The sequence below is a fragment of the Pomacea canaliculata genome, linkage group LG12, assembly GCF_003073045.1.
Source record: "Pomacea canaliculata isolate SZHN2017 linkage group LG12, ASM307304v1, whole genome shotgun sequence".
Taxonomy (NCBI): domain Eukaryota; kingdom Metazoa; phylum Mollusca; class Gastropoda; order Architaenioglossa; family Ampullariidae; genus Pomacea; species Pomacea canaliculata.
In genome coordinates, this window is record NC_037601.1 from 20483043 (window position 1) to 20494476 (window position 11434).

The 11434-nt window shown below is 39.3% G+C and overlaps 2 protein-coding genes across 2 annotated transcripts in view; both read right to left on the reverse strand.

The window, feature by feature from the left end:
* LOC112553123 overlaps positions 1-2607 on the reverse strand; it is a 47257-nt gene extending 44650 nt beyond the window's left edge. Inside the window, 1 exon segment of the mRNA XM_025220147.1 lies at positions 2228-2607. The gene's annotated coding sequence lies outside the window, so the exon portion shown is untranslated.
* A 2563-nt stretch (positions 2608-5170) lies between these two features.
* Positions 5171-9113, reverse strand: LOC112553262 (mitotic spindle-associated MMXD complex subunit MIP18-like). The gene is made up of 6 exons (XM_025220364.1): positions 8785-9113; positions 8167-8246; positions 7838-7963; positions 7526-7571; positions 6217-6330; positions 5171-5809 (listed from the first exon to the last, which is right to left on the reverse strand). Exons 1-5 carry the CDS (start codon positions 8900-8902, stop codon positions 6230-6232), a joined length of 471 nt encoding a protein of 156 aa, XP_025076149.1. The 5' UTR covers positions 8903-9113; the 3' UTR covers positions 5171-5809; positions 6217-6229.
* Positions 9114-11434: the final 2321 nt, after the last annotated feature.

An 11434-nucleotide genomic window follows, 5' to 3' on the forward strand; every position in this document is an offset into this window, starting at 1 on the left:
CATCACATCTACCAGAAACTGTACAGTCGGCCCTGAAGGAAGCAATCGGCGAAGCCCAGTAAAAGGCACAGGACTGATGAAGGGTTTTTTTTAACAATGGCCGCCACCAAGTCAAGAGACAAAGGCACGATGAACTGGGTTTTAGAGAGAGAATATCGAGAGACAATGTGTCTGACAGCGCGGCAGCTTGACTATACAAGTTTGTCGTACAAGATGTAAGTGTGGTCTGGCAATCCATTTCACTGCGTACTACGGGTCACCACACGTAATGAAAGTCCTACATTTGCTTGATTGCTTTTCTGAAAATAGATTAATAGAATTGTTACATCTTCCACATTGTTTTACTTCGATGCACTGACATGGCATGGTCGACTGACGAAAGTAACCCCAAGCCATACTTTAATATGAGTTTCCTTGTAATGAAAAGGAGGACCAACTGACCGACCGACCGACCAACCGACCGACAGACTGAGATTGCATTATCAAACTTGAATGCACTTATTGCGTGCCTAGACAAGGTTTAATTTCTATGTTCCCTGTCGCCACTTATCCCCCAGACAGATCCGCTAAGAGAAAGGTTTTTCATCGGTCCAAGGCATATGGATGTCTCGACACAAAGCTGTCACGGTCTCTTTGAAAAAGACGAACAAAACAAGGAAAACATGCAAGTGCTAGACGACGAACGTAAATCAATAAACCATTGTTGTTTATGTTTACTTCAAGTATCGCTTTATGCATTTTAAATACATGTGTGCGATTTTGTGGGTACATGTGAATTGTTGTTTATTGACTATGATAACAGTGATAACCACCTAAATCAAATTAAATTGACATGTAAGTAGATAGCGATAACATGCATAGAAATGGTCTAAAACATGATTTCGGAATGGAAAAATTCTGTTCTTGTTTAAAATCGTATAATGTACATGACACACAGAGACTGAGACAATATTCTTACATCTCTTGCACATAATATACATGTTGGGTTCCAGCGCCTAAACACCTTCTGTCGGCTAGAAAACAAACAGCCTCCTACCTTTACTGAGGACCCGGCCTCAGGTCCCCCGGGAGGAACTAGCTGCATTCAAACACAAACACATTGTTCAGCAAGTCTGGGAAAGCGTTTGAGGTTTTGCGCTTTCACCAGAAAAAAACCTTCAAATCTGCGGTCGATGTTTCTTTTGTTTGCGTCATCGCCAAACGGTTTGTTTTTCAAAGTTCAAGGACTCTTTACGAGGGCTTAGAGACCCAAGGTATGAACGAGAAGCTAGCCATTAGGAGACGGTGTATGTGTGTGTGCGTGCGGGCAAACCGACCTGCACCTCCTCCCCGCGACACACTCCCCTCCCCCCGTGTAAACAAAAACAGTTGAGACAAGGTGGCAACGACAGGGCCGCCAATCATTACGACCACTACAACCATTATTTCATTTTTTTTTTTCATCTTACTTGGACACAAGGCATAAAAAGTGTTGGAAAAAAAACTGATTTATTTTCTGGCATTGCATTTTTTTCTCTGCGACTCTTGTCCATTACCTTGGAAACACTGCTGTAGAGAAGCCAACATGACATTGCGGCGGGCTATCCATGAGATAGTATCGCACGAGCTCTAAGCACTGATTACATGGGAAAGGATTGATGCTGGCAGACACTCATTCCTCTCTCACTCTCACTATTCATTTAGCGGGCTTCTAAAAACAAGTAACAGTCTGTGTTCGTGTATGTTTTTGTGGATGGTTGAGAGAGAGAAAAAAAAAAAAAAGAAAGATCACTTTCAGAAATATCTCCCTTAAAAAATAAGAACCGAGCAGAAAGAAGGCATACGGTGGTATCTTTCCTAGAGATAAATTTCAACACAGACTGATTGACCATCTGACAGAGCACACAGCCTGCACAGTCGGTTGAGAAGAAAGCAGCCGCGCTGTAAACATCAAAAGCAGCTTACCATGCGTGGCGAGGACTGTGGTCACGAGACTCCTCCATCCTCATCACCACATGCCCAGACAGTCACAGACTCTGTGATTCCGAGGCCGGTGAGAAATCGACACAAGCTAAATATTGACTGAGGGACGACGCTCCCAGTCCATTAGACGCCCATCACTAAGCGCACAAAGCCGCTCCTCCCGACAACAATTAACAAATACAGAAAGACGACCATTCCACTGGAAAATGCGCTGTCATCCTCCGCCTGTTGAAAGAAGCAAGACATGAGAAAATGTGGAACTCACCTGACCAGACAATCATCAGGTGATGCTGCTCCACGGGCTTCGCTTACTGACACCAATGCAGTTAGGCTAAGCGCCGCTTGCTGTCACACTTCCTTCCTTCGTGCAGTATGGATTCGTGTCACAGGTAACTATAGCAACGCCTCGGCGACAAGGCCGTACTAGTCTAACGGCGCCGACGACCGAGACTCGCTGGAAGGATGCTCCTGGGGAAGGAGGTGGAGGGGAGGAGGGCACTGGATGGAGAATTGGAGACGGGGATGGAGGGGGTCAACGTGGCGAAGCGGGTATATCTTGTGTTACGCACTTGTTTGTTGTTTGTATCGAGAGTGGAGATAAGTCAACAACATACAAAAATAGCCGCCAGTGACGATGACAGCACTAAGTGGGAATAACAATCGTGAAGAACAACAGTGACATTATCCGTCGCCCATACAGTGAAAATAACAATCTCTATAACAAACGGCAGTAATTATCAATAACAGTTATGCATTAAGTGATGACAGTAATCATGAAAAACAAAAGTCAGTGACATTAAAAACAATCAGTGTCAGACGTCAGTGACAATAGCAATCGTTAATCAGAGGTCATTATGAATAAAAATAACGATCGTTAGAAACGTTCATCAATGAACAGTCAGCGACAATAGAAACAGTAACAGCTCAAGCATGTCATCCGCTTTAAGAAACGTAATTCGAAGTCATTAAATTCAAACTGGGAAAATTGGGGTGGAGGAGATGGTGATTTTCTTTTAAAGCAATTGATCCGCCATTTTGAGAGTAGCACGTAGTTTATTTTATTAACCATGTCGACAGCACGTGCTGAGTCGTGACGGCAGGCAAAATGTTTGTGACCCCCGGTGGTCGCGGAGGTCACAAACTGTTGCTTGTTAAATCAGAACCTTTTCCCTCTCTCCCTTCCTTCTCTCGGAAGAATTTTTCTTGTGTCGCCTTTCTCTTTGCGTATGAAAGGGCGGTCTGGGCTTCATGTGTATACATTCCTGCTTACCTCTAATGAGTGTTAGCGAGTCTACCTTCCTAACAGATTAAGTGTTGTAGCGAGTTCCAAGAACAGTACGGGAATACACTTGTGCTTAGTCTCATGACTTTGCTGTTGTCCATGCTGATCTTCATCCCATATGCGCTGGCACTGGCGGGAGTTTGTTAGTGAGGATCCGTAACTCACCATTGGTGTCCGCCATCAGATCGATGTCATCAGTAAAGCGGAGGTTACTGAGTGCGCTCCCCCCGATCGACAACGAGATGTGATGGTCCTGGAATGTATCTCCAGGTAGATGTTAAACAATACTTTGAACGAAGGCAGCCCTGACGCACACCAAACTTCTAGAGGAATAACTTATCCACTTGGTTGTTGAACAGACTGAGGTCCTGGAGGCGTTTCGCGGTGCCTTGATAATGTGTACAAACCCTTCTTCCAACCTGAATGTCAGTAGCACATTTCGTAGCTCCTCGTGCTGTACTCTATCGAAGGCCTTCTTGAAGTCGATAAAATTATGGTAGAGATCCTTACCGTGATGCAGGTGCTTTTCCACCCAACTGTTGAAGATCTGATCACCAGTGCTCCCTCCTGCCAGACTATTACTCTGCTAGCAGCTCCGCTACGGCCAGAGTTAGGCGATTCTGGATTTCAGTGTAACCTTTTCTGGGTGACTTATCAGGCTTATCGTTCAATAGTTTTGACATTGCCTTGGGTTACCTTCCTTGGGTAAGGGTATGGCCAGTGACTGCGTCCACTGCTTGGTTGCAATTTTCCGAAATAGTGTTACAAACGCCTTAGTTTTCTTTTCCCCGCCACCTTTGATCATTTCTGCTGGTACGTTGTCCATCCCCGGAGATTCACCTCCCTTTAGGCTCTGAAATACCCGCTCGACGTCATCCCTTTGGACCTGCAGGTTGTCCGGGTCTTCCTTCGTTTCCTGGAGGATATTTGGGTCCATCAGAAGCTGTAAAGCGACCATCTATCTAGGACTGCTTTGTCGTCCGAAAGCAGGCGACCCTTGCTGTCTTTGGTTGCTAGCGAGGGTCTTGAGTAGGCAGAAAGCCTTACGGTTGTCACCTCATACCATCCCTTCATTGATCTCACAGTATCTGTCCTGACTGTATCTTGCCCTGACTGCCTTCATGTCTTTCCGAATTTCGCGGTTGTCATTGTAGGCCTCAAGACTTTTTCTGCTTCTCATTCTTCTGGACACGTCGGAGGTCGAGAACCTCCCTCATAATCCAGGGTTGGAGACATTATCTCCTTCACAAGGACCAGAGTGCATATCGATGAGATAAATAAAAGTACTTCTGGGACATATTGTGGAAAACTGCTTCCTTGATAATGCATCATCTCATTTGCTACAATACATCCAACCAAACACTACACTCCCTTTAGTCAACAGGCTATTAACTTCCTCTACAACGAAGTTGAGCAAACATCCTCTTATTTGAAGTATTTAATGATGTAAGCTTATTACTGGTCAACAGAAAAAAACCTCAGGTTTCCTGGCCTCTTCAGCATTCCACTTCAATCCCTAAACTCCCTGATGTAGTGGTTGTTAGGGAGAATTGGAACCAAAAGCCATAAACCTGCACTTTTCTATTGCACGCTTCTACAACAAAACATCACTTTTAAAACTTAAAAAAAACAAAAAAACTTTAACATTGTTTTGAAAAATCTGATAAGAAGTAAGCACAATTTCATGTTCTCTTTTGCTAATAGTGTGTATGCAAGTGCTTTATCTGTTAAAGGGGGAGTGGGGAGCAATTCAGTACTTCCACAATGATTTATTCGGCAGGTTATCGAGAACGCAAAAGAAACTGGATGCACAATGAACGTGCTGTCAGCAAACAAAATTCAGCCTTTCTGTGAGCAAACACAAAACATGATAAAAAGAAATATATTTTTCAAATGCACAGGTTTAATTAGACATTTCAACACACCTTTTTAAAGTTTGTTGTTGGATCATATATTAGTGTGTAGAGGGCAAATCAGAAGCTGGTGAAATTCATCTTTCTCCAAACCAGCAGTGAAAACTATTCTCGTTGAATTCTGGCCCATTTCAGAATAATATCTCTTTCATACTGACTGTTTCAAAAATCTTGACAAATAATCATAAACAGCAAATTTCCTTTTTTTTAAATTTTTTTTTTCAGGTGTTTCTTAGTGTCCTGACATTTCCAGAGACTGGAAATCATTTTTCAAATTTTCTAAGAGGTCACAATTTAAGTCTTTCCTGACTCCTATAAACTGTCAGCTGAAAAGAATTTTATTCCAATTCTTTTCATGCATTCCCATGCACATGACCAAATATTTACCAAGTACACCTGAAAATCAAGTTGTATGATAAATATTGAACTATTTCATTTTTTTTCCTTTGGACATTTGGCTCTGCAATATCTGCATTTTGTTTTTCTTTCCATGGCACAGCCAAAATCCCATTAAGGAAAACAGCAGGTAAGCAGACGAGCGCATGAAGGAAATGATGAGTTGCCACAAATTCCACTTGTATATGTCATGTTACCCACCCCTGGGTTATGCTCTTTTGTATTTATGCTCACATGGACTGCATTGCCAGCCAGCCTAAGGAAGATCATAATAAAAAACAGTTATTTTATCCACTGCAATCCAAAGCAACACCTAGCAGGCATATTAAGCTGCATTTAAACCTCGGAATAAAGCTTTCCTGCTGATTGTATAAAAATTTCTGGGTTACTTTGCTCATGTCCAGGTATTTTCTGATCATTTATTTTCCTGTTCCCTCCTCACTCATTTAAACACACCACCAACCCCTAAACCACACATCCTTTCTCTTCACATCATATACAAGCAAACAATTTCAAGCGTGGATAAAATGCAGGCTCTAAAAAAAAAATGTATGACCTGTCTGGAAAAGACGATAAAAGACAATATAACGAAATCCCCATGAACATTTATTAACTTTATTACACCAAGTTACATCAGGTAAAACCAAATAAAAGTGAGGTTACCATAAACATCAGATCACTGTGGACGCCCTCCAAGACATTGGTTGATGACATTCAAAAGATGAGGATTCTCTAGGGCAGCAGCAACTCTTTCTTTGTCAGCCAGCTGCTTGTTAACTGCAAGAAACATCAGGCTTATCACAGCATCTGTGGTCTTTGCCATGGAATATACAACTGGAGTTTCAATAACAGTTCCCAAAAATAGTTTTCATCAGTCAAGTGTCCATAAATGTATTGAAATTATTTACATAAAAGTCTCCATTACAAGTAACAAGAACAGACTGTTCATTATCACATTTTCCTCAGCAACGCTGAAGCTCATCAAGGGATTTAAGACTATGTAAAACCTCTAAGTTGATTTGATGACATCAGTTGTCCTAACAATCGTGTCACCATCAATTTTTTTTTATATGAAAAAGTACTTCTGGAAAAATTTCAATCTTTGAATCAGTTTTCCACTTTTCCTGTCAAGGGAAGTAACTCTTTAAATGTGGCTCGCCTTTATAAAATGATTGGAATTCATCCATTGTTCAGTTCTGGAATAAAATGATTAAATATGACAGACATATGGGTGGCTCAGACTAAATGGGCTTAACATATTTGTCCTTCATGGGCTCAATGAGTTAACATTTCACTACATAATATGAAATGATCAAGACATGAAATAAAGGGTACTAGTTCTCTAGTGCATGCTGGCTAGATTCTGTAATTTGTACAAAACACATTTAATATTAACAAAAAAATCCCCATTAAATCATTAAGGGTTTACTTGAAATTGAAAATAAAATTTTTACCACTCCCATCAATTTAAAGTTAACTTACTGAAGAGGTCATTCCAGGGACAACAGGCCTTTTCTTAAAAAATATTTTTCTCAAATATGTGACATTTCATCAAAATGTAAATACACCCTGTCTCAAAAATCATTAGCACCATAAAGTAGGTGTGCATGAGAATACTTATGCAGCAGTGAAATAAGTCAATCATGGCCTTGGATGTTGCTGTGTTGCTAAGATTTTTACATTTAAATAAACCATTTCACACATTGATATAAAGTAAACTGACGATACACTACAGATTGCTCATAAGTAAGAAATGCAAAATAACTACTTATTACTAAATGCACTTATAAGAATGTACATCAAATTGTGTCTGCATTCTACTTTCAACAATAACTTGCTTTATATTGTGCTTCAATTCTCAGCTAAAAATCTCTCACTAGTTACAGCCAACCAATAAAACGCAAAACAAAAACAAATCTTTAAGAGCTTAAATTAATTTCCACTGTACTATAAGATGACTTCCAAAACCTACTTGCTTTTTCCGATACATGGCTGCCAGGAGTTATCTCAACTTGAACCTGAAAAAATTATTGCATTTCATGATGTCTTAGCATTACCGACTTAAACAATTCATGCTGCTTCCAAAGTCAGTGAAGTAAATACAAAAACCCTAGCAAGGAAACCTAATTCATTATAAAATATGAAATTCTTAATTCTTTGTGTAAAATATAGGGATGACCTGAATGATGTTAAAAGTAATCTTTCAAATAACAGCATCTTGAAGATCAAATAAAAAAGTAACTTTTTGTCAGAATGTCATGGTCAACAATATTAAAAAAATTACCTTAAAGCGTGCTGGGAGAGTTCGTAAGAGCTTAACTCGGATAGCCAATCCAATGAGTGTAGCCATGGAGCAATGCGGAATGGTTGGGGTAAAACTAATATCCACTTCATTGCGATCATCATCAACCTGAGTAGATAAGTTTTATGTAACAGCAAAAGATTCATCATCCTCTCAGATCCACACTCTCCTTACAGACATTAAGCTTTTACCCTCATGGTTTTATGTGCATGTGCACAATATAAAAAGTAAAAAATCTTAAGAATGTCATCAGAAATTGTGATTTGCAAACAATGTTTTATAACTTTGTCTTGTTGCTTTCATGAACTTACTTTGACTTTTGACTCCTCCACAACATTCAGTTCCTCAAGAGAAAGAGGATGTTCAGGATCATTAATACTTCGAATCAAGTCTGCAAATGCAATGTGTATAGCAAGGAATGACAATGATCTCTATTATCACTCACATTATTTTTAATAGTTTTAATACATATTAATGCATATAGTTTTTAACAAGTATAATTTCCTAATCATAGGGTAGAGCTGTAGACACTTTTTTGATTGCACTATATATCTACTAGATATCAGCTAGAAACTACATTTGTTATGTGTTGTATAGTGGTCAACTGAGTAGCTGCAATACTTTTTTAAAATGTTGACTTTAGTTATATATTGACTTTAAATATTTGTTTTTAATATGCTTTAATGCAGTTATATTATTTCTTGGTCGCTCTTTCTCCAGTTTCTTATTAATAAAGCTGTCAAATTTCGACAATATTTACTTGAAAATAATAATAAACTTTCATGTGGGTGAAGATTAAAACATTAAAGCTCTCTGCCACTTTCACTACTTTAACTGTTAAAAATAGAAGGTCGATTGTTCGCAATGTTGATAAGAAAGTAAGGCAAAGAATGAGAAATATTCGATTAAAAAGTGTGCTTTCGATATACCAAATACTTCTCTGTCATCAATCTTATCAACAACGTTGTCATCCTCTTCTTCGGGCAAGATCTGTCTTTCTTTCGATCGTTGAAACACCAGAGGGTTGGCGTTTTCAGGTTGAGCCATCGCGAGCTAAGGTACGCAACCCACTGCAGACATTACCGGAAACTGCTTCAAACACGGAGTTTTCAAAATAAATAGACCTCTGTTTTGTCAACTTCACTGAGTCCTTCGTCTCTTTCCTACTTCTTCTACACAAACATCTTATACAAATAATTATTTCAGACTTCCTTCATTTCCAAATGCTTTTCGGTAAGCGGAGTCACCACGCGTCTAGATAAAGCTCTCTCGTCCAGCATTCATTGGACAGAATGCATCAACACACTATCACGTGATGTGTCGTCTGCTTCTTCAGCTTCAGCTCGAAAAATCATTTTCTCGTTTTGTATATTGGGTACGTCTTTGATGCATTAATATGTATATTATTTACAATTATACATGTTTACATGTTATATAAAATATCATGAAGTGTGTAAGCTGCATGAAATGACCAGTCAAATATTTTTAATGTTCGCTGAACATTTTTTAATTCGAACTCTGTCAGCATCGGCGCCGAAAACCCTCGATCCCTACCAGGTTGGCTGGTTTGAAGGTAAAGTGCTTCCTCCTAGAGGTGGTTTCACACATCTAAATAAACAAAAAAAAATATATATATTAAATACAAAATATGGGAGTGGAAGGAAACTGGTGCCCCGAAGTCGTGCGGGTCACGTGGTCATATCTACACTGTGGTCAGAAGAGGTTCCTGCATGGTATGGTCACCATTTCATAGCCATTCTCGCCGGTTTGTTTGTAAGGTCTTGCGGTTCGCTGTTACTGCCTGTCATCAGATCACTGTCGTCTCTAAATGCAGTTTGCCTGTGGGTCCCCCATCGACGGATGGGGAAGTAATTAAATGATCTTAAAGGGTTTTACTCGCTAGAACAAGAAAAGTACTTTCAAAACATTGCAATTAAAATTAGATCCAATTAATATTAAGAATTAATTTATAATACCTGCAAATAATAATGATCTTTTAAAACACTGCAGTAAAAGGAAAACAAAAATAAAACAGCTTGTCTAAAGGTAAATTTAAAGAACTATTGCATGATCATGATGATTACAAACCATGCAAGACAAGTATTTGCTACAATTTTTTTTCTAGAGCTATCTGCCAATGTATGCTATGCACAGTACGTGCTTGCACATATACAAATAAACTCATAACGGCAAACAATTTTTTACCTTTTACTAGAGCTTGTTCATTTGCTTATCCGTTGGAAATCCATGAAAGGATAATATTGGACGTTTGTAGACGTACACTAAGGTACACACCAGTGTCGACGATCGTTTTTCATCGTATGAGCAGACATGGTTGAAGAGCGCTACGCACATCAACAGCCGACATCAACCAGAAGAAGTTTTTTACCCTCGGCTTTAGGGGGAAGGTCACATGTATGCCAATTCTCCAAAGTTGTCCACACAGGTCGCGGGCAGCCGATGAGAAGCATACGTGTATGTCCCATCATGTACTTGTAGGTGCTCTGTATATCCAGTAATAGACGTTCCTTAATTGGGTATCCCTTATCCCATCAATTCTACTTTAGCTGTTTCGAACACTCAATACAATGGTGCCCTCACACTTGCAGCTGCTTTTATCATTGTGCTGAATAAAGATACAACTGAGGATGTGTTTGTGACTGTGTTCCAATATTACTTGTAGATCACATGATTTAGAAAGTGTCAATGCTGCACATCTAGTGCTTGACCTTTGTTTAAGCTTTTTACCAGCAATCGTGTTGCTTATTCCTTTTCACTCCTCTAGGAGCATACTGCAGAGCCGCAGCACCAGTTGTGGTTGGTTTTAGCAGCTCGTGCCTGTACAGTAGGCACTGCAGTAAGATTTCTCCTTTTTATTGAAAATCCAGACTTGGCTTTACTGTATCAGACTGGATAACAATCGCTTTTAAGATGTTTTGAGCAAATTCTTGAGTACTGTGTGGGGACGGTTTGTTTGATCTCCATATCCACATCTCTGAACAAAGTATAACCAGTATCTTTAGGAAACGACAAAACAAACACCGAGTGTTGAAAGAACATTTAGCAACAGCAACTTGTGTCCTGGTTTGTTTTCTTTTACTGAGGATTGCATCTTTCTTATTTGAATTCAGCTGATGCAGACAAAGCTACTTTTAGAAATACTGTCCTTTTGTCACTTCCTCCTTTCTTGAGAAATTCAGGTTTGATTAAGTGAAAACAATTGATATAATATTTTTCGTGCCACTTTGTAAAAAAGTTCCCACCGGAATATGTTTTAGTGATACTTTATGCAATGTTTCCAGCGATTTTCGCTGAGCAGTCTTTAACAGGAAAAAAACCTGACAAACTCGTTCAGGTGCAGTTATTTCACATTTTAAAAATTTTGCGGTTCGTAAATATTCTAAGCCGATAATTATACCAACATAGGAATTAAAAGGGAAATTAAAGTATCAGCCATGGCATGGCTTGCATAACAGAAGGAAAGGAATACAAACTATCTTGTCAGCAGTATTTTGCTATTAATTTCTGATTGTAATAATTTTATAACCAGGGTATCTTCAAGTATTTCAGTAATTTTTG

Excerpts from the sequence above, each read along its gene's own strand:
- LOC112553262 (XM_025220364.1), bottom strand. The coding sequence starts at position 8,902 with ATGGCTCAACCTGAAAACGCCAACCCTCTGGTGTTTCAACGATCGAAA. Across the intron at positions 8,247-8,784 it reads TGATGACAGAGAAGTATTTG|ACTTGATTCGAAGTATTAAT; the intron begins GTATATCGAAAG and ends TTGCATTTGCAG. Across the intron at positions 7,964-8,166 it reads TGGAGGAGTCAAAAGTCAAA|GTTGATGATGATCGCAATGA; the intron begins GTAAGTTCATGA and ends TTATCTACTCAG.